Here is a 24,951-nt window from a genome sequence, read left to right as displayed (position 1 = left end):
AGCTCATCATGTAATGTTAACCAAAAGGTTTTAGGTAACCTTACTAAAATGCCTGATCACTCATTAAAAAAACATGTATGTTTGAAAGAGTATTTCTTTTGATAAGAGAATTGAGGTAAAAGGTCAATGTCATTTTCACTGAATCGAACATATTATCGCTTATCAATGTGTCAATTTCATTGAAAAGCCTACGACGTTCAGTCATCAAAACATATGATACCTTCATTACGTTCACAATACGGATTGCGTGAATAATAAATGATCTTATTCTCACTGTTAAATATCATTATTCTCAAAGAAGAATATCCTTATTCTCAAAGTTAATAATTCATTTAGCCATTTGGTTTATACTTTACATTTTACATGTGTTCTAATTATGAGAAAGACTCTACAGAAAAGTATGAAGTAAAAAATGAACCTCAAAATAATGATGATCAAAAATGCAATAAAATGTGATGACGTCTCAAAATACTGTAACAATATCTCAAAATAGTTACGATAATCATATATTTGTCAGTTATAAATACCTTCTCTTTTTTTATACTATATTACAAAATATAGAGAAGTTTAATATAGTATTTACTACAAAGTTAAAATTTTATATTTTATTCTGTATAAGTGATAAGCGAGTATTTCTATTTTATTTTATGAATTCATTAATTAATTTTTAATTTTTTTGTTATTAATTGATGTTTTTGCTTTTTATTTTATTAAAGGAATAATATTATTCTACTACCTATTTACAGTGTAATTTAATATAGCATAAGTATTCTATAATGTAATATAAATTCATTATAATTACTAAGTAAAAGTAAAATTTTACTGAATTACGTGATGACGAATGAAAAACGTGATTGGTTTAACGATACGTGGTTGATGAACATTATTAATGTGACTGATGAAGTGCAATCGACTAATGTTACTGTCGTGTCTGATCAAGGTGGTGGTCCAAGTGTCGCTATAATATCGCTGTATGTCGCGATATTTATTCTTGCCGTTTCCGGTAATACATTAGTGTTAGTGACGCTCGCTCAAAATAAAAGGATGAGAACTGTGACAAATGTGTATCTACTAAATCTGGTAAGTTTTGATATTTATATTTAATTAAACTTAGTTTTATTAGGTTACACCTTATATTAATAATTTTTTTTTGTTGATAGAGTTGATTATATGTAACTCCTAGTATTATATTTAAGTGTCCACCTTCCTATTTAAAAAAAAAAATTGATATAATATGGCGGATCATATGTGGCGGACAAAAATTTCAATCACACCATAAAGTATTAATTTTGTAACTGTGTATATCCTCACTTGTTTCAACCTCCTAATGTCTCTCATTTTTTACATATGAAGCCGTTTCCATATTTTAAGATCACCCGTTATTTCGTGGTCATTATTGACCACGTGGTTTTTTATCCTTGTGGAAAATGATTTAATCCACATAATAATTATTATTTTTAATATTTGTACACTTTCCCTTATTTAACTTATTTAAAAATCTTTAGGTGCAATAACCTCCAAGAATTAGTTATTTAAGTTAATAGGGAATATGTTTTGGATTTTTTTTTTTTTGTTTCACATTTACGTTGGCGTAAACTGGATTTCACAAAAAGGTTAAAATAAGCCCATTATGTTTATGTTCAGTTATTTTGAAAGAAACAAGTAATGATGACATAGGATAGCATAGATTAACAGAACAATTTAAAAATAAAATAATACAACATCAATACTTTATAAGTATACTTCAACCTAAAATCCTTTGACAAAAATATAATCAAGGGTGGTAGGGCATCAGGATAATTTTTAATTATTTTTTCATTTGTCATTCTTCATCAGGAAGCAGACTCTTCAGAATCTTTTTATCCAATATCTTATCAATATTTTTAAACCATTCTGATTCCTATGATGAATAATATTACAAAAAACACAATGAAATAAAAGTAATTAAAAAATAACGAGAAACAGTCATGAATCCCTTAATTTCATTTTTTATTGAATGGTCCAAAGTTCATCACCAAAAATCATTTTTAAAAAAATTATTTATTAATAATTATACCAAACGGATTCGAAGAAAACCAATACTAGATTTCCTAATTATTATTATTCAAAAGTCTAGAAATAATAGAAGAAATAAAAATAGTAAACATTTTATGATTTAAGTAGTAAAAGATATTACTAATGCTTTCTAGGATAGTAAAACATTGGTATTTTCATTCTATTGTCAAAACTAAGTAAAAGTTGCAACTACTAGGATCTGAAAATAATTCCCTACAATGGAGTAGAAGGTATTTCCAATCTCTTTTAGAAATAAACTATTCCTTAACCTCATAAAAACCTTGCAACTGGAACAAATTAAAAAACAACCCTACAGACAAATGCCAATAATAATTGAACATGGAACAACCAAATCAAACTTTAACCAGGAGTTTCAATCGATGAAATTTTGTTTCAAATTAACTAATGAAGTTGCTTTCTAGATGTACAGTAAAAGGAACAATATGTTTTGACTATACGTTCTAATTAGTTTTAGAATAACTATGATAAAAATAAAAATATTATATATTGTTTTACAATTCTATTTTGCTACTAATTACCGCATACTAAATATTCTCTATAAACTACAAAGTAATAGTGGGAAAATTCTCAAGATACTTTTCACAGTTTGCTAAAGTTAATAATATTATTTGTAATAATAGCATGAGAATTTCACCTACTGCACCTTTTATCTGTAGAATTATAATTATACTTCTGCATTCTATTACTTTAGAGGTTAGGAAACATGTATTCACGATAAGTAAATATTAACAGTTGTTATGATAATTATTATTAACATTTATGATTATGAAACATTAACGTAAAAGTTGTAATTGTGTTTTCAATATTTTAGGAGTAGTTCTTTAACGAATGAGTAATTTACTAAAAATAACTTTTTGTGTAGTAGCACAATTATTTTAAAATGTTATCTAAAAGAAATAATGAAGGAATATTTTTAACAGAATCATTTCTAAATTAAATGGCAAATATTATATGTAAATTTACATTTTAAGCTCTGATCTTCAATCTTGACGAAAATAACGTAAATAAATAAAGTTTTTTCTGAAATATTAGGCTATACTGAGAAATTATATGGCCAATTGTACTCCATAACAAGATTTTTTTTTTTTTTTTACAATTATAGTAACAGAACTTAACTAGTTCACTATACATGCGACTCAATATTAAGGTCTGAATTAGGTAATTTTCTTTCATTTGTATTTTAAATTACAAATAATCACATTAAAAATAAACATAATAAAGAATTTTTAATTAGAAAGACTTCAGTAAAAGGATTTAAATTAAAAAAAAAAACTTCTAAAGTTTTTTTTTGGTGGGGGGCGAAAAACACCTGTGCGTTATCATCGCCCGGAATTTTTTTTATTAAAAAATAAAAGAAAATAATGCTAATCTAAAAGATGAATAAAACTTACAACTAATATCACAGATAAAATCTAAAATAAAACCAAAAGTGAACAGAATTTAACAAAGACCGAAATAAGTGTAAAGGGCCCACTCTCGGATAATAAAAAGACTAAAAAGAAAACTAAAAACCATAAAAGATCTAACATAAAAAATATACACGACAATACTAAATGTTTTGCATTAACCCAGTACTATGCAAAATAGAAACTAAAGTCTTACTTTAGTTTCTATTTTCTTCCCATCTGATTTGGCTTGACTGACTCAGGTCAGTGTCCTCAATGCTTAATATCAGATGATGAAGCATATCGTGTGCTGTACGTCTGTTCAAAATATAAGTTTAGGCGTGCAGAGGTGCTCAGGGTGCTTGAGGGTACTGGTTCGAGTCTGACTTTGCAGGCTAACTGAAAATTTAGAGATGAGTGGCGCATTGTTGGAAGATTTTTAAAGTTTTTGGCGCTCGAAAGGACCGCAGAGGGTATTTGGTGTAGAACAGTAACCTGGGTGGCTAGGAATCTGTTTGGGTGCTTTTACGTCAGAGTAGGTGCATTCGGCAATTGTGGCCGGTTGTTGTTTGGTATGTTCGTGATTGGTAATTTTGGATGCTTTAGTATGGAAGGTCAAAACTGTGACATCGCAAACAATTTTTGAGGGTATGAAATTAATGTTTTGTTATAGCTCAATTTGTAAATTTTTATTGGTTATCATTTTTTTTTTGTTTTGATACAGGTTAGGTGAGTTTGAAAAATTATCTTTTGATATTTAATGGGTTTTAACTCCGATGGAAATCTCTTTCGAGGCATTTGCATCGGTGTCATCCTGATAGAGACCATACTGATGACTGATAGACGTAATCAAGTATTGAGGCTCCAGACGTTGCCCTTCGGTAGGGCCCATCAGGGTTAAAAACAGAAGGGGTGGTAAGATGACCGGGATCGTCTTGTGACGATCCCGGTCGTGTGTTCCTCTATTGGGTCAGGATGGATGTACAAAGGAAGCTATGAAATACAGGAATTAATTATTTGAGAATTTTATTGCTAAAATAAACATTACGTCTTTATTATTTTTATTATTTTTTTTAAATTTAAATTATTAGCATTATTATAGGATTTTAAATTTATTTCGTCAACCTGATGGTCACATCTAAATGTGGAGATACAGTAATTTTATGTCTGATTACTATATTTTTTAAGAGAAGATAATAGTGATTTGTTTAATGTTACTAATTTTATTCTATTTTTTAAACATCGATGGCTTTTTGAAAAGGTCTTAGCCTGACAAAGAAAACAAAAGATTTTTCAAAAATATTTTATTTGTTTTTCAAACTAGTTACCTTCCAATTCGATACACTTAGACCAACGTTTTTCTATCTTTTTAATGTCCTCAGTAATCTCCTGAAAAAAAAATTGTGTCAGCTTTGACCTCATCATTTGAAATGAATCGTCTTCCAGCGAGCAATTTCTCATAATTTGGGAAGGGGAAGTAATATCTGGGAGTCGAGTTCAGCGAATACATCGCATGTAGAAGAACTTCAAAGCGAAGATCATGGAGTAATAACCCGAGATGTGTGTGCAAGCACATTTCCCTGGTGAAAGAACACTTTTTTTGGGCAGATTGGGACATTTAGAGTTAATATCATCCTTCAGTTGTTCCAGTAGTGAAGCGTAATACTCCCCGATGATGGTCCTTTTCAGTGAATACGAGTGGTGCTCGTATGCGAGCACCACACTACGAGAATCCCAAAATACCATAGTAATGACGTTTCCTGCCACCGGAACCAATTTCACTTTCTTTGTTGCACTTTCTTCTGCTTTTACACACTATTTTTTCTCTGACTTTTAATGGTGAATCCATGTTTTATCTACTGTTATAAAAGACCGAAGAATCTAGAGGAATCCCCTTGAAAAAAGTCTAAACAGCCATGAAAAGTCGAATGCGTTTTTGGTCATCTGTTAACAAACGCGGCACCCATCAAGCGGTAAGATTTTTTATACTCAGAATATCGTATGAAATATAATGGGCCACGGTCTATCGACGTTTATGTCAGCAAGCTCGCACTGATATGTGCGTATATTTAATTTCGTATATTTAATACGAAATTGAAAATTTTTGTGACGATTTCGTCGGTCGTAGCGATCTTTGGTCGTCTCAAGCGTTAATCATTTTGAATGGATATACGGCTATGATTAAATTTAGTTACCCACTTTTTTCCATCGAAAATGAAGGAGAAGAATCATTTAAAGATGGAATTCAATTCTTTTTATATTCCGTCGGAATTCTTTTTATCCATTTTTCAAAAAGTGTCAATACTTATTTGATTTATTTAATCACCACAAACAAGCAACTAAATGGTCGTATGGAATTTCGAACCACGCCCCGACTAAAGGATCATACTTGAAAAAATATCTTTGTCATTTGGTTGTATTTGAGCAATCTCTTGGTCAGGCCGATAATATTCCGAACGATCCTAGTACTACTGTTTTCATTTATTTTTTAAAAATAAGGTTTGACTTGAAAAAAAAAAAACATTGCACCTATTTTCAAAGTAAGGACGATAAACTACATCTTAATCTTAGAAGAATGGAAGACGTAAAAAAAGACACAGAATGCTTAAGGTGAAGAAAGTCCCTGAAAGGAAAAATGCCATTTATACATTTTTTATTGAAATTTTCGCATCAGAATTCCTTAAATATCAGAAAGATACAAAACTGTCATTACATATTTAGTATTAAGCGATGGTAACGATAAGGGTATTAAAATTATTTTCAAATCTTATAGATAAAGCGTGAAATTTTTTATTAAAAGAATTTTCTAATTTTCGAAGGTACTTTTTTTATTAAAATGTTATTTATTTTATTATAGTTTAATGTTATTTTGTTTTAAATTATCTTAAAACAGACCTATAAGTGGAATAACTACAGGAAACTTTTAAAAACTAAAATAAATCTCATACAAATTGGCTTCATCTGTGAAGAAAAATTGCGAGTATACATAAAAAAATACCACCCGGGTTTAATTGAAAACCCCCTCCTACATCTTTAAGTACTTTAGAACACACTAAAAATAGAAAAACAATACTATTATTCATGTATTCTTAATATTTTTTGTTACTGTGAATGAAGTCAAATTAAAATTAAGCATGATAAGTTGTAATTGTTTTTAATTTAGTGTAGGTTTCAATTACGTCATTTAAAAAGGAAATGTATAATATTAAATAAATATTTGAAGTTTATTCTATTTTTTTGCAACTTTTCATTCTCTTTTTGTGGATAACTTTTATTTATTGTTAGTTATTTTTGTTCATCTTTTTAATAATTATTTACTCATTTTGAACGATTTTATGTAGAAAACGACATTTTAAATAAGCTGTCTGTATTTGTTATGTGCATTATAGTAAAAAAGATACGGATTATTAAAATTTAATGTATTAAAATAACTGAATAGAACTGTTTGAAGAGGTAATGGAATAAAATTTAAATCAGTAAAATAATAACGATGCAGAAATGAAATACAGGTGGATTATTTATTACTATACTGTCAATGTGCGGCCACCACTGTCTACTTTAATATTGCAGTACAGTAGTAACTAATTTATAATTTGATGTATATTATTATTATAATATTAAGGTTAATTGTATTACCACTAACGAAAAAATAAATAATTCTATAGAATGTCGGATGCTTAATGACCTACCCACGTCTGTAAGTTTATCTGTATGATTAGTTGCACTCTTGTAAAATTTTAATTAATTTATTACTTTCTGATACATATATTTTGAAACAATCACACTATTTTCATTTATTTAGTGTTCATATTTTTTTAGTCACTATTAATTTTTATAATTACAAATTTTATCTACAAAAAACAGATTTAATATATATATTATATAAAATAGATCCAATTTATGATACTGATTCGTTTCGCCTGAGTGATCTGAAAATTGCAATAATGGATCATTATTAAAATTTTATTATAAAAAATAAATAAATAAACCAGGTAATAAAGAACAATATTCTGAACTGGAATGAAATTACCAGCGTGAGAGGAAGTAAATATACCTTTCCATCATAAACAAAATGCTTCTCCTCACGCTCTACTCCACGAGTTATGCGTCTTCCTTCATCAATCATAAAAACAAATTTATACGAACAAACACTGCATCATGCGCTTTTAAGCGTCGATGTCATTGTTACAGCAGTGTAGTAGAAAAATCCGATGATTAATGTCCAGTACTAATTTTTCGTTGATGATAAGCTTTAGCAATGTGCGCGCGCTGTGAACTATATATATATGTGTATAAAATGATTAAACGTGACAGAACGTGTATCAATAAAAAACACCAAAAAGAAGGCCAATGGTGGATTGTGCCAAATGAGGTGGTGTATCGAGAAATAGAGCCTGTTACTGATACTATGCGGAAAAAAAGAATCTCTTTCTTTGGTCATCTCATCTCATAAGGACACCGGAAACAAGACGGTCAAGAAATATCATTGAAAAACTCTTGTTCCAAAAGCTAGAAGTAGGATGGATCAAACAAATTAGAGAAGATATGAAAGAATTGCGAATTTCCCTGACTGACCTACAGAATAAAACTGAAAAAATTACAAAGCTAAAAGACAAAAGTATTAGATTTAAACAAAAGACAGACAAACGACAAAATACAACGAAGAGGGTGTTTACGGATGAAGAAAAGAAAGCAAGATCTGAACGGTTGAAGAAATACTATACTGGGGAGCTCGGAAGAATAAAATAACACGCTTTTCTCAGAAATGATCCAACTAAAATTGACTTAAGTGATCCCATGTTGGCCGTAAAAGCATAATAATAATAATAATATATATATTTCAACACACACAAGTAAATATATATGTGTATATTATACTAAAATATATAAATGCGTTCGAAAAGTATAAACCTATATTTCAATTATATGTTAAGGGATTGTGTTCCGTACGCTGTAAGTAATTTTTCTTGAAAGGTCAGTAACCATGCATTACGCGACCCAGTTATGTCCATCAGGTGTGTGTGTGCGCGCGCACACACACACACACACACACACACACACACACACATACATACATACATACACATACAGAGAGAGAGAGAGAGAGATTGAGAGCGAGAGAGAGACAGACATCTACATAAATTTCATTGCAGTAAAAATAAGAGAGTGAGTTAACATTCTTTTCAGTCTTTTAAACAAAAAAAAAATGTTAATTTCTGAAGTTTGCTTATTACATAGTGACTCATATTAAACTATTAATTCTCCACCAACAATTTAATTATCATTTAAGAGACAGGGTTGATTTAGTTTTTTTAGAGATCTAGTCCGAACTAGTTTTTAATGAATATTAATTCCTTGAAGCAGCCAGCTATAAACATTTAGGCATGGATAATAAAGACTCTCGTAAAAATGTCAGTTGTACAAAGAAATTCTGTTATAAGAACCAGTTTTACTGATATATTTGGTATTACCCAACTCATATTCATTCTTTAAAATATGGTGCACAATAATTAAGTCGCAGGTTTTCACGGACCATTAATTTGGTTTCCTATTTTTTTGTAATTTAAATATATTGCTAGTTTAAGAACACTTTCCTTAAAAAAATCAGGATAATGAATATTACATCACTAGAGTAAAGTGAATGAATGTAGTGAAAAATATCATTCTACAAGTAGCGTACAGACTCCTGAACATGTAACAGTACGATGAAACTCTACGGGAGTTTTATTTTAGAATAAAATATAAGGCTAACATCTCTGATTTTAAAACTTAGCAAACTGTGTTTTCCATTTAAATATGATCTAACTCATGAGTTTGCTAGTTCACTAATTTTTCAGAATTCTTTTTTTTTTTAGAAGAATTTTATGTAACTCTCGGCTAAGGTTAAAAAACAAACCAAGGGTAACCATGTTTGCCGATTACTTTTAAAAATGTCATTAATAAATTGAATTACGGCTGCAGTAGTAGAAGGATAGGAACTATGCTGTTGAGGAGCAATTACTTGAAAATTATGCAAATTTTATGATTATCAAAATACTGCTTGTTTCAAAAACTTATAAGGTGTCTACTGGCCTATAATCACCAAAATTAGATTGAGAATCTTTTTCTTCAAGTAACTCCTTAAATCTCAAGTAAAGTATATGTACTGTTATCAAGTCATTCATTTATAGTGTTCTACAATTAGGGCAGGTCCTGTCACGGCTGCTGCTCTCCACCTTGTTCTATCCTTTTCTAACCTCTTTTTTCCGCATATTTTCCCTTTTCCATAATCCCATCCATCAATTGAAATCTCTTCCTCTCCTTACGTTTATTAATCCTTCTATCGCATCCACTAATAAACATCTTCTCATACAATGTTCTAGCCAATTCCTATTCCTATATTCAATAATATTTAGCATTTTCCTGTTCTCTCCGATTGTTCTTAAATACTTATTTCTTACATGGTCTTGCCATCTTATCAAATCCAGCATTTTTTTTACTTAACAAAGTATTTGAGAGTGGTAATCAATGAGTAGGAGCGAAGTCAAATTTGCGTTACCTTCTTCTTTTTCCTGTTTAGCCTCCGGTAACTACCGTTTAGATAATTCTTCAGAGGATGAATGAGGATGATATGTGTGAGTGTAAATGAAGTGTTAGTCTTGTACATTCTCAGTTCGACCATTCCTGAGATGTGTGGTTAATTGAAACCCAACCACCAAAGAACACCGGTATCCACGATCTAGTATTCAAATCCATGTAAAAATATCTGGCTTTACTAGGACTTGAACGCTGTAACTTTCGACTTCCAAATCAGCTGATTTGGGAAGACGCGTTAACCACTAGACCAACCCGGTGGGTTAAATTTGCGTTACCTGACTTCAGTAATGTTTACAAAGAATTCGTTGAATTTATCAGGGAGTTTCTGAAGTAGTGATTTCCTCTTAGTTATCAAACCGAAATTAAAATTAATGTTTTCTCTGTTATTATTAGTCGTAAATTTTGTTATTATTAAATACTAAAATTTTATCTTTCATTATATGCAATGATGATAATAATTTATTTTCAGGTTATGCTGTATGAAAAAAAATGTTTATCAATATCCGTTACATTTTACACGCTTTTCTTTAGTTCACTTCGTTCTACGGTTAACGGATAGTATACATGCGCAGAAGGTGAAAAGTAGTAGTACACGTGCGTAATAGGTAGGGTTTTGGAATGAAAATCGATGTAGTCGATCAACCAACGTAACGCTTCGAACATTCTTATACGATATATCGAAAACTCCCGTATTATATTCAAGTTTTCAAGATGGTACTGTAACATCACAATACCTGCATCTTGCGTCAATCTATGTTTAATTTGTGAGCCGGACTCGGTGGCGCGAGTGGTAGCGTCTCGGCCTTTCTTCCGGAGGTCCCTGGTTCGAACCCCGGTCAGACATGGCATTTTCACATACGCTACAGATAATTCATCTCATCCTCTGAAGTAATACGTAACGGTGGTTAAACACAAAAAGGAAACTGTAGCATTTGTGATGGTATTTAATTATTTAGACATACTAATAAAAAATATAAAAAAATTTAAATGTGCTTTTAAACACTTTTGTTTTCAACAAAATAATATGTATAAAGTTTTTGCAAGAGCACAATGAAAAGCACGGGGCGCGCTTTTATATTCAATATCTTTATAAATTCTTTAAATATGACAAAGGTTTTGATGCGAAATAGAAATCACAGCTTCAATATATAATATCTAGTTAATCTCTTTGGATGAATAAAGTTAAGGTGTAGAATAGAACTGAGGTCGCGCCCCATGCTTTTCATTGTGGTCTTGCGAAAATAGACAACTTTATACATATTATTTCGTTAAAAACAAGATTAATTTTTACTGGATAATCCAATTTTTAGATTTGTTTAAAAGCATGTTTTAAAATTTTGTTATCAATAGTTGGTGAGAATTTCTTGACAGGAAAGATTGCATTTTTTTCTTAGTCATATACTGTATTCTATAAAACAAATTATTTCTTGAATAATTACTTCAAATTTCAATACCAGCTTTCAGTTTCAACACCAGATCTTAGTGCTTTAATTAATTATTTATTTCGGTTTTTGCAACAGCTATTTACTTAATAAATATCCAACATATAATGTGAAGCCTATTGTTTGGATTGAATTGAATGGTTGGCAATTTTGGTTTATCTCTAGAGTCCACTTATTCTCTGCTTCGATTTTTAAAAAATATTCTGTAGAGATAAATTTATCAGTCAATTTTAGTTTCCACTGAAAATTGCCGTTCTGCGATTTCAGTTTTGATTGTTTGTAAACAATTGGTGAGATCTGATAACTTTCACACCCTTTTCTCTTTTAGGTTGATCTTGATAAATTTACTACCATTTTTATCTTTAGTTATCTATTGTAGGTTTGTATACTTTAATCCTATCTGTTCTAATATTGAAGGTTTTTAATTCCCAATTTTTTTTTCAGTCTAATCAAATATCACTGCTGTACCGTTATTGTTTATTCCGCTAACCTCGCTCCTTTTGTATGATTTACTAGTAAATATTTTCTTCTAAAATATGTCTTAAAATTCCTTCGTTTTAAAATTTGTCAAAAAAAACCAATTTCTAACATTTTATTATAAAATCATATTTCAAAGTACCACATTCTTATTCTTTCTAGTTTTCCTATTGTTCGTGTTTTTGTACCATGAAATACTGTATAAAGATTCACTTTAAAGAACTTTATAATTAATAAAACTGTTTTTGGTATATACAAATTAATGACTTCTTTTCTTTAAGAACGTTTTTTGCTTTTCTGCTTATTACCATCGTCTTATCTACTTTAATCTACCATATAACGGGTAAATTACACATAATTTGTAACTTTACGAACAAATTAAATAATAATATTCTGAAATTTTTAATGGATTACGCCATTTATTTTATATTATTGGATTTATAGTATTTTAAATGGTTACTTTAATTTTAATAGTTTTATTTCTCATTCTGTTGTATTTACTTTAAGTTCAAAACCAGATAACTCTTGATGCCTGACATGATGAGATGACTTGACATGAGATAAATGTCACTCCTGAAGCAGAATACACATTCTCATTGTAATACAACAAAACATACAAATACAGGAATTTTAGGGAACAGGAAGTGTAATAAACATTTTTTACCGAATGAAATATCCTAACTTTTTATAATAGAGTTGAAAAAATAAAATTTTAACGTTATCCTAAGCCCAAAATAACCATTTTTACGTACGTATTTGAAGCTTAATAACTTCAAACTCCGTAAACTAATATTCTTGGTTAGTAAGATACCGTCCTCAGGGGGAAGAATTTTTTATATTAAATTTTTACAAAAATTCTCAAAAAGGGTGGGGATGTTTTGGCCTAATAAAATTTAAGAATTTTGCTGGAATAAAAATTTTTTTTTTCACAAAACTTGAACTTTTAATCAGCGTTTAAGTTTAAACTGCCCAATTTTTTTTAATTTTCATACCCACCTCAAAAAAAAAATTGAAATTTTTTCTTCTATAGCTGTTTCTTGACAGATAAGGAGTTAATGGGAAATTTTTACATTAATATTTTCGATTTTGATATGCCTTACTTGAGTACAAAAATTATTCCTCCATGTCATTCCTATAATCTTTAGCTACGAAAAATCGTTTTTTGAATTTTTAAAAGCTTAAAAGCTCAATTTACAACACTTATTGAGTTTAAAATGTCGAAGTATTGAAATTTCATCATCACCAAATGCCTACTGTATTTACAAATAATAAAAACAATTATAAAAATTAATAAACACAGTTTCACCTCCCAAAAATAAATAAATAAATTGAACTAAAAAATCTTCATTAAATCGAACTAAAAAAAGGAAATAAGGTGTGGAAATAAAGGACTAAATATTTTCTTAATCTCATCCTCTGAAGCAATACCTAACGGTTGCCCCGGAACTTAAGAAAACAAAATTATTATGCAGTATTTAATTGAAGAAAATAGTGGTGACCAATCAATTTTCAGGCAGTTTAAATATATTTTTCATGTTGAAGAAACAGAAAATAATTCATCCGTAAATGATTAGCACTATTAAAAAAAATCTTGTCCTTCAACGAGAATTTTTAAATGCAATCAGGGGGCTCTTTAATATAGGATAATTACTATTCAAAGCTCTTTAATGTAGGACAATTACTATTCTGAGCCTCCCGACTGTTAAATATTTCCGTTGAAGGACAAAATTTTCTTATCGATGTAAAATCTGGTGAGAACTTAATCACTAGACAACGATGCTTGCTATTTCTGCAACATGAAAAATATATTTAAACAGATTAAAATTATCTGAAAGTTGATTTTTCACCCATTATTTTATTTAATTAAATACTGCATAACAATATTTAGTTCTTTATTTCCATACCTTTTTTTAGTTCGATTTATTGTCGTTTTTTTAGTTCAATTTATTTATTTATTTTTTTTTTTGTAGAAGTCTTGTTTTATTTATTTTTGTAATTTTTTTTATTATTTAATGCATTTTAGTCATCAAAACTCACGAATCGAAAACCTACGGATAACACGTTTTTAACGTACTGAGACAAATGAGGAAATTGTAAACATTTCAATTTATTTATTTAATTGGCATATAATAATCTAAACTTATAGATTTCTCAAACGGTTGAGTTCCTCGAGAGACGTTTTATCGAGCGGACCATAGGTAATTTTCTGGGATCCAAACAACTAATGGCTAAACGCTCCAATTGTCTCGCCCAACTCAGTGCTACGTATACCTGACCTTTGGTAAAGATGTGAGTGCTCAGATCTACCACAGCTCTATCTAGTCTTTTGTAGTTTATACATCGTCACAGCCCAGCACAATATTAGTGTCATACGCCGTTCCACTTTGCCCTATCCTCCGAAAACTTCAAATTCGACTATAGCTGGCTCGATCCTCAATCTGATGCAAACAGGATTATCACTAATCTTTCTATCATTAAACTCTACCAAAACCGTTTGTCGGAGCTCTCCGGGCTCAATCTGGTCTCAGCGTAACGCAGGTCACTCGAGTTTTCTGAGTGTATCAGTTAATTTTTGTTCTCATTTGGTACCATCATGATTTTGTTTCATACTAGCAAATAACCGTTTAAATTTTAAAAATCAGAAATCGGTTGAGAAGATATAACAGGATTTCCGAATAACCGTGATCTGTTAGATCGAGAGTGTTCCTGATGCATGCAAAAGTTAGCCTTCAGCCTACTAACAAATATCCCAATTGAAATTTAAAAATCGGACGATTGTTTGCAGAGATATTGTAAGAGCACCCGATTGCACATAATAAAACAGCGCACGGGAGGCAACCAATTTGTTAACAGTTGATGGTGATGTTTGGTTTAGCCTCGCACGAGGTGCTGGCATCACCTCACCACTTTAGCCTCACATGCAGTCTCCACGGGAAGCCCGTTATTATTAAACAGAGATCTTTATTAAACAGAAATTTATTTAATATTATTATGTTTTATTCAACGTAAATTTAATTCTATTATATTTGTATTTTTATTCATTCCATTGATTTGAATCATTCACTTCAAACCCAACTAACACAGTAATAGAGGCTCACAGTTCACAGTTCATATACATATTTATATAGTCTATGACACTCCCGTACACGTAAGAATTTCAACGTGGATCCATACATCTAAATCGGTTTAGCTGTTGAACTGCTACAGTTTAAACAAACATACATACAAACATACACCCTAAATACATTACACTCCTTGAGCGTAAAGAAATGATTTTCAAAATATTTTCACTTTTTCCTAAAAAATTACTTAAATTTGGATTTACCTAAAATTATGGCTGTATTTCTTTATTTCTCAATATATTTGAACAATTTAAAAAAAAAATTAATATTGACTTTTTGGGGCTACTTTATTGACATTAATTTTATCCAAATACTCCGCCTGGAGTAAGGGAGCCACAAAACAATTTTTTTTTTACAATTCCAAATTATCAACGCCAAAACTTATTTTTGTGAGAATAAAAATCACAAAATATCCCTTTAATGCCGTGCCGCTGTTTTAAGAAAACAATAAAAAATGTTGGAATTTTAATTTTTATTTATTTAATACTAATTTTAGAACGTAATCGCATGATTTGACCGGCGTAGCCAGGAAAGTTATGCAATACATTTCCAACTTTTTTTAAATTATTTGCTTATATTAAATTTCATTTTTATTTAATTATCGACAACTTTAATTTCGTTATAATGGTTATATTTAATGAATGATATTTTTACAAGGTTTATAACTTGTTCGTAATAATATTAATTTATGTGCATAGATGCGTGAGTATATGTGTGTGTCTGTATATGTGTATGTTTTATTCATCGTGGTACTCGTCTGCAATCACGACATATATGACGGCTGATAGTGCATTTCATATTCTACATTTCTATTATTTAAGAATATCCATAAGTTTTATAAAATATTATTTTAAGAAACTGCCTCTGTTATCTATCAATGATAATAATCTTTATTTGTGAGTTTACTGTCGAAATACTATGTAACGGAAAAATAGAGAACTTTCATTTTATTTACTTCCGTCATTCTCGAGAAGTTATTCAAAATTTAGAAAGCCTAAATAAAAATGTCCGTTTATGAAATTTTAAAACAACCTCCCGCGTATTTCATCAATGCAAAATCCAATAAAACAAAGTTAATATACAACATATTTTCTAAAAAAATATAAAATTTATATTTAAAAAATATAATTATACATTTAACAAAACTTAAGACTCTACCTAAAATTCCTTGGAGTAGACTGTCCAAGCTCGCTCAATATTTTTTAATTATAAAATGCATTTCACTTTCCATATTTCTTTTATCGCATCACTTGGCAGTGTTTTGAAGAATATAGTAATAGGTAGTCAGTTTGCTACTTTTACTTTGTTAAACAGTATATATGTATAAAAGAATAATTGACAAATTGAAGAAAAGAAACGCTAGTTGTAGAAGAATTAAGCGAAAAGGATTAGATCAGTAGAGTCTTTATTCAATCATTCAAGGTTTATTAATTAAAAACTAGAAAGAAGTTATAGAAGACAAACAATGTAATACATAATGTAAATCATGCACGTTATAAGAGGTTCATGGTATGTTAAAGTAAAACGAAATACGTACATTGCAAGAATTTCACGGTATATTGAAGTTCAAGAAAAAACGAAGCGAAAGGAACAAAGGAATAATTCAAGGCACACAAGTAACTATGTGTGCGTGCGTGGATATATGCTCGCGCGCGTGTAAAGTAATATATATCAAACGTACGTAAAAAAAAGTTTAAATTTTTATTTATAAAATAAATTTTGAATGATAAGATAATCAAAATGAACACAGTAATTTAGGAATTTATTATCATAAAAGAGTATGATAAGATAAAATTTTAAAATAGGTGCAGCTCTAGAAATAAAAATGTTTAAATTTACGAAATAGAAAACTGAAGATAAAATAAAATAAAGAACACATTTAAGTAATATATATAATATATAGTAGGGAAACTATAGACTGTTTTGGTAAAATAGTATTCTCAATAATGCAATAATTGTGATAATAATAATACAGCCAAATTAATGAAGAAGTAGTTAATATTCTATCCAAATGTTCTTTTATAGAATAAATACATTAAAACTATATCGTTAATGAAAATCAAAGATAAAGTAATGTTACCTTAAAAAAAGAATGAAAACAGAAAAATAAAAATAATTTTTAAAATTAGTACTACACTAATAAAAGGATTTTCGTTTTTCATGATACGCTATCACTTTCGTACTCACACTTTTATTACAGCGTTTAAAGATAACCTCTTATCTGTGCAGTTAACTGCACCGTCTTAAGTAAAGAATATTTTTAACATCATCTTTAAGTAATGTCATATGCGCACATAATCCTAATCTGTAAAATCTGTTTTTACCCTTAATATGAATGGAATGTAGAAGAGAAGGATAATCTAATAATAAATTATGATATATCGCATTACTTTACATTTCATCACTATAAATTCTTCTGTGGTGGTTTGATAATTTCCCTGTCTTACACTAGCAAAGAATTTGAATCCCAATATTACTGTTACTTGTTTATATACTAAAAATATTTCACACTATATTCATACGTACAAAAGAGGTTAAGATATTTTAAGTCTACCAGTTGAATGATAATCATAAAATGAGCTGTAAAACAACAAACAAACGTAATGTTATACAACTTGGTTTTTACTACTTAATTAAATTATTTTCATTAGGAACAAAATTAAAATGAATGAAATGACATCAACAAAATAATATAAGTAGACTTATTTTTTTTTTAAACACGGTTTTGTAGGAAAATGATTTCTTTGAAATATATTCATGATTTAAAAACGTTTGGAAATATTCTATTTTGAACATTTGTTCATTATATAGTACACTGGATTAACATTTTGTATACAGGGACAAAATTCAATTGCGCCTTCTTTAGTGCAGCGTAGCGTGATATTACTGTTAATAAGAAGAAAGTTCTGTTCTGTCTCTACAATTAGTTAACAAGTAAATTGGCTAGCTAAAATAGGTCTACTGGTTCTTCACGTGGGAACTGTTTCCTTGTAAAGCATTATTTTTTGTCTTTTCCCTTTCGGGAGCAAGAGGAAATATTTTACCTTCAGACCAATACACAATTTGCATAGTCAAGTCGAATTTAAATCCAATTTATAATGAAATATAAAATTAGTTATCTAATTACATACATTTTATTCGGTAAATATTGTGTCTAATAAACGTTCTAGCAATTTTGGAATTAAAAAAGTACAAAACTTCTTTGTCCAATTTAATTTAATTGAAGAATTAATTTAATTCTCCAAATATGATTATTTAGTATTTCTTAGCGTATTTTTTTAAAAATTTTATTATTTTTTTTATACATCTGTAGTTTCTCCGACCCCCCCCCCCCCCGGGAGCTGGACACACAATTAAGCATCAACTCCGGGGGTGGGGGTGTGCCTTCGCCACAACTACATCGGAAGAACGCAAGGCCCCGCCCAGGCAGCCGAGACTCGGTCTTTTTACATGCCATGCCTCAAATGAGAGTTCCCAAAAGGGAATGCCAACCGGGACTCCGGTCTTGACGCCTCGCCTCTAGTAAGGAACCCCGAAAGGGATCCCCCACCGAGACTACGGCCTTAAATTTCCCCCAATGGCATCCCAAAGGAGTCTCCACCCTATCATTGAAGGTGGAAGACCCACACCACCTGGGTGGAGCTGTCCCTCATAGACATCACGACGTTACACTGTGAAGCAGATGGACGCTTCTTGCATCCTCGACCTCCAGGACAACTTTCAGGGTATACATCGAGGCTCCTGCTTACAATCTTTACGTATATGGCTGGCTGTACCACATGTAATGGCCACTTCTATCTGTGCCATTACAGAACTTCTCCCTGTGGCCTGAACTCCAGCATCTAAAGTAGAGTTCGTCGAAGGCATGCCGCGTCATCCGACAGGCCACCCACCCAATGCAAACACGCCCAGCAGTTTGTCTGCAAGGAGGGGTGCCACTGTTAATGTTACTACTGGCGTCGAGCCGTAAGCCGGCTGCATTGATAAAACATCTATAGTGACCGACTCACAAGTAATTTTACGAATTTCCCTGAGAAATTCATCCTGCGTCGTGAGAGCATCCACGTCCTTAACAAGGACCTTGTTGACTATCCTTAACAAGGACAGTGTCGCCGGGTGAAACCGGCGACACTACACCCGTCACAGAGCGGTGGAGATCGGCGTAGGACCTCCCATCTGCCTTGACCACCACCGTGGTGGTCGGTGGCCCCGCCGGTCGCTTCTTGCTTTGCAGCATCAATGTTGAAGATAGACGCAATAAATAAACAAACTACCGCTTCCCTACCCGCTTACGCGTATACTCAACGGTGCGCCTTAAACGCATCATCTCCGCCAGTTAGATCTCTGGTAGTCGATCGCTCAACAAGGACCTGATTCGCCCTCAGTCTACAGGCACGAGCCAGGTCTATTGGATCCACGGAGCCCTCTGGAAGATCATAGCGTTTTGATGGTTGTCAACCCCAACCGCCATATCAATAATCCAAAGTCTCCAACGCCTTCTTCCAATTCTACAGCATCTTCTACCAGGGCTGAAGATTGGAAGATATCTTCAGGAAAGCCTCTCAAAACCAACCGTTTGAGGTCTGCGTCGGTGGACCCATCATCAATCGCCCGCCTTAGGTCTTCATCCGTCCAAGCCTTGTTCTGCCGCAGGTCCCCGCCCGGTGTCTGTGAGGCTAAATCAGTGTTGATGAAGTAAGCCTTTTTGGCCTCATCCTCCATGTCCAGTTGTGCAGGCCACCTTGGCTGAGATCCCACAATTGTATCTCCACCATACGGTCAATATCTTCTATATTGCGGGAACACTTCTTTATTTCCAGCTTATTGATCGCGTTTTGGCGGACAAGTAAGTCAGTTCTTTGGCATACCAGCGTAAAACTCCAGTATTAAACGCCAAACACTTCTTCCGTTTCCGAAGATCCGCACTTGCACCACCCTCCGGTTTCGCTTCCCCTGACCACTCCTCTTCCATTCGGAAGACAGAACCAAGTTCAAAATCGGAGGTGTCCTTCCAGGAGGACAGGGAACTCCTTCTGCTGGCCTTGGAGTTTTTCTTCTCCTCTGTTGTTGGGGGCGAAAGCCGCAGCCTGCGTTTCCCCACAGTCCTCGAACGACTCGATCCATCATCCTCAAAGTCATCAGCCAACTTCATTCGTAGAAACGGAAAATCTCTCTCAAGGACCTCACTACCCGAGGGACCCACAGAAGACAGAAGCCAGAACCGGTGAGTCGACACAGCCCTCTTCCGTCGCCGAGCCGATCTTCCCTCTTCTTCTCTTTCTGCCTGGTTACCAGCCGATCTGCACGTCGAATCTCTTCTATTACCATCTCCGCTAGGCTTTCACAGCTACTATTATCATAGGGGACTTCCCACACCTGGAAACAAGAAGCTCCCCTCCTGAGGGACCGTCGTCCCACTACCGGAGAAAATCTCTTCTCATCAGGTTGAATAGCACCCCTGATCGTTCTCGTTCGTTCATTATTCCAAGCAAAGAAAAAGAAACCAAAGATAAAAATGAAAATCAACAGTAATTACTAAAAAAGTAATTAATTCGACACACGTTAATGTAAACGAATAAACAAATCAAATACCTGGGTAACTAGGTAAATAAGCCCTAGTTACCGTAGGCTAGTCTTTAAAAATAAATTTCTGAAAACATAATATTATAAAATAACACGACGAAAACTGAAAATTAACTTCAAAAATAAATAAAGTAATGTAAAATAACATAACAAAACGTACAACCAAATAAACGTGTTATAAAATTCAGTTTAACCTAAATTAAACGTGTCGCAAAAAAAAACCCAAAACTACTAAAAATATCACTACACAACTAAATACTAACAAAAAAAAAAAAAAAAAGTAACAGAACATTAATGAAAACCGCAATAATAACGACGAATACTCGGAGCAAGTAAAACGCAACCGCGGTCATCAACCTAACCTCATTAACCTTTGTTATTAGCGTATTTGCTAATTAATTACTTTACGTCAAACATATTACAAAATAACTTACTCACATGCACAAAATATCGATAAAATTGAGTAATCAAATTTTAAATGATTTTTTTTTTAAGAATGTAGTCACTTTTAATATTGTAGCACAACTGGATTATAATTATAAAATAATGATAAAATGCCTTTTTTCACCACCTTTAGGGATGGATTAAAAGAAAACCCCCAATTATTCCATCATAGAAAGTAATTCCATCACATCACATCCTTGGAGATTATCGATTATACAGCTTTAGCTTCGCTTTAAATATAAGGGATGGATTAAGGGAAATTCCTTAAATATTACTAATGTAAATATTCCTGACAAATACCTATACTTCATTTCAACTAGAATAAGATACATTAGATTTGAAAAATTAGATTTTTTCTTTTCACAGCCCTAGGTATGAATGTTGAAAATCCTTTTTTAATGGTATCTTTCTATTTAAAAGGCACTTAACCTCTTGGTTTCAATTTTTCAGATCTTCCCCCGATTATATCTTTTTAGTATTTAATAATTTAACATATTAGGGATTTTTAATTATAATAATTTTTAATTAAATTTCTTAGATACCCCTTAAAACTTTACCAAATTTCAATTACAAAATTGTTTGGAAAATTTGAAGTTATTAAGACTGTTCATAATTAAATATGTGGATATAATTTCATTTTGAAATCATTTGACATTTTCTAATTTCATAAAATTTTCATTTACAAAATAACAAAAAATAAATTATTAACAAACTTTGTTCGTATTTGTGTTAAAAATATGTTGTGTAAGTTTTTATGCTCGTTTGAAGGACCGCAGATTTGTATACCATTATTCATTTCATACCCATTGCTTTTTAGTTCTTTTTACTCATTATTTACATTTTATTAATTATACTAAATATATATTTCAGGCATAAATAACTCAGTCATTAATATCATGGGAGTTTTACACTTACTTAGCAATGCATTAAGGCAAGTCAGACTGTTGGACTAAGTACAAGCCTGCACAGTAGTTTATTTTGCTACGTGATGTAACTCCTCTCGCTTCCTAAGAGACAATTGAGATTCCTTCCATTTTTATAAAAGCGTTTAATTTTCTTCGTAATCCTTTCCTCATCCTGTTGTTAATTGAAATAATGAGATGATTCGCATAGTAATTAAAGCAAACAATTCAATTCAGAACGATTTCTGACTCCACTAAAAAATTGCGATATGGTATTAACTTTTCGGCGATATCGATTCCGAAAAACGAAAAAGTATTGATTTGCTTGGCATTTTTCCCGCCATCACCCCATTCGGTCGCCCTAAAGCATAAGACCGAATGTCTGTGCCACGAACGGCTACTGAGCCTCAAAACAGTTTAGCGACCAGTGTCCTAACTAGCTCCTAGAGCTAACCTAAAAGCGTGAGCGGAATAAGCGTGGTGCTATACACCACACGCTTGCGTGTCCCACCACCCACTTGTCATATATCACTAAAACGGGTAGGCGAACCCCATCAACTACTAAAACATATATGACCATCAATAATTAAACTTATCTTGTCAAAGACAGCAATTTGCTGCCTTGCCTAGGACGCTTAATCCCAGCAAGTACCTGTCCAGCATTAAAGGGCTTGGAGCCTTTATTTGGTTAGTAGCCAGCCATATCTCTCGAATAGCTTCCTATAGCCGCATGGTAGGAGGTTTGTCCTTAGGTAAACTACTGATGTCGGTTGAACAAAGCAACTGCATCAAGGAACTCCCACACGGTCCGACAATGCGGCTCTCACCACATTGACTCGCCGCTTGTGAGTGGCCAATTTTCCCTTTGACCTCTAAGTTCCAGGGTGGCCTGAGTTCTGGCCTACCCCAAGAGCTGGGCAGTCGAATATCATGTGTTCGTTCGACTGAACCTCCACGCAGATGCACAGCTAATCAGCTGCCAGTCGGAATCGAAACAAATATTGATTTAAATTTACATGGTTGGAGAGCACTTGGGCTACCGTTGTCCTTAAAAACGAAGGAGAGGCGTAGCATCCCCTCAGATCCTGTAAAAATCTGTACAAGGACCTTCCCTTAGTCGTGGTGTGCTATTCTTGCTGCCATGCGTCCACCGCGAGGCTGTAAAGCCTCCTCCGCAGACGGTAGATGAGCAACTGAACGAAATTTAGAACCGATGCATCGAGATCACCGTTCCGCTCCGGTACAGGACCGGCTCGAAACCGCATCCCAAATACCTCGGCCTCTTTGCCTCTTCGCAATTTTCACATGGCCGCCCGAATTTTCACCACTAAATCGATTGGAAAAGCCTTTCCCAATACAGTAGTAGCCTCGGATGAGATTGTTTTAAAAACACCAGTGCATACAATTAAGACTTTGCGCAGGGAACTCCTTAAATTTTGAATAAGTGCTCGATTTCTTCCCAACGTATGCACCCAAGCAGACGCCGCGTAAAGGTCATGCTTTCGAAGACACGTCGGTACTCCTTGTACAAATGACGGGATGACAGCCCGTAATCCTTTCGAGCAATTCTCCTAAGCATCACAGAGACGGCGTCGCCGTTACTTACCTAATGTGGTTGTTAAACAGCAACTTCTCATCAAACAAAACACGTAGGTATATATGAACTCGAAATTGGCTTATTACACAACCTTTATACTTAATATGGGGGTTACGGCTGTATCATAATTTGTCTACACCATTGAGAAGCATAAACTTCCAAGTTTACATACTTTTCATACTCGAAAAAGTATGTAAACGTATGTAAAAGTATGTAAATATCAAGTTCATACTTGATATTATCGATAACAATTAATATAATGAGTCCTTTTTCCTTTAATTCTATTTTTATATTTGTACAATATATAATCCTTAAGCTTAACATCAGTAGCCATCCCCCAGTTTATGAAAAAGATACAAAAATCTTTGTATGGATCTATGCGCTTCACAGTTCCAGTGGCGTGTTGTTTGGCTGTTGTACGCATGCGTAAATAGGTACATAGGAAGCTTCACGCGAGGCTGCGCGGGAGAGAGAACACTGTCGCTCCCGCAGTGCTGACCCTGGCGTGCTGGTGGAAGGTAGTTTTATTTACTCCGCGTGTGTTGTGCTTAAAAACCGTGTATTCTTGAATCTGATAAACTGTAAAATTAAATTACTATCTTGCTTTCAGCTATTTTATTTGATTCATTTTTTCGGTTCTTTTACTTTACACAAAACTTTAACCTTTTATACAAGTTTGTTTCCTTTTACACAATTTTAAAACAAAAACTAAATATTTTCTGGAGCAGCAGCACCCCATTAATTTTAGCTACGAGTCGCCACTGTTTATAATTATCCTTAAAAAGATTATCAGAAAAATATTGCGTAAATCTCCAATGTAGGTTTCAAATAAACAATAAGTCATTACAATATTACGGTATGTACCAAGCTTTAATATGGTATACATTTTTACCCAAAAAGTGTTTTCTTTTTTTATAAAATGAGGATAAAATGATGAAAAACTATTTGATCCATGCGTATGTCGAACTCAGGACCATTTGAATGAGAAGCTACAACTGATCACTACACCAACTAAAGTGTAAAAACGAATGGTTAGATAGTCATGCCAAATTACTGCATGACTATCTCGGCTGCGCCGGCAAGTCATGGATTACGAAAATATTCTTTAAACATCAAAATTCCTAAATTTCAAATAAAAAAATTTGATTTAAGAGATTTCCTTAATTTGTAGAGAACATTTTGGAAACATTTATTTATAAAGAAGTAATTCCTGACAAATAATAAAATTAATTTAAAAAGAAATTTACTTTTCATGAACCTAATGAAAAAAATTGATTTTCATTTTTGGTTCGTTTCGCGTCTTTTTGATCAAGAATCTTTATTTTTACTTTAATTTTATTAGTCCTT

At 32.3% G+C, this 24,951-nt stretch overlaps 1 protein-coding gene across 1 annotated transcript in view; it reads left to right on the top strand.

Moving 5' to 3' along the window:
- The first annotated feature begins 834 nt into the window (after window positions 1-834).
- LOC142319923 (cholecystokinin receptor type A-like) overlaps window positions 835-24,951 on the top strand; it is a 329,812-nt gene continuing 305,695 nt past the window's right edge. The window contains exon 1 of the mRNA XM_075357597.1: window positions 835-1,080. Coding sequence (XP_075213712.1) covers window positions 835-1,080 — 246 coding nt within the window. The remainder of the gene's footprint in view (window positions 1,081-24,951) is intronic.

The sequence above is a fragment of the Lycorma delicatula genome, chromosome 2, assembly GCF_047948215.1.
Source record: "Lycorma delicatula isolate Av1 chromosome 2, ASM4794821v1, whole genome shotgun sequence".
Classification (NCBI taxonomy): domain Eukaryota; kingdom Metazoa; phylum Arthropoda; class Insecta; order Hemiptera; family Fulgoridae; genus Lycorma; species Lycorma delicatula.
Note: the sequence above shows the minus strand (reverse complement) of the source record. Positions and strands in the feature narration are given on the sequence as shown.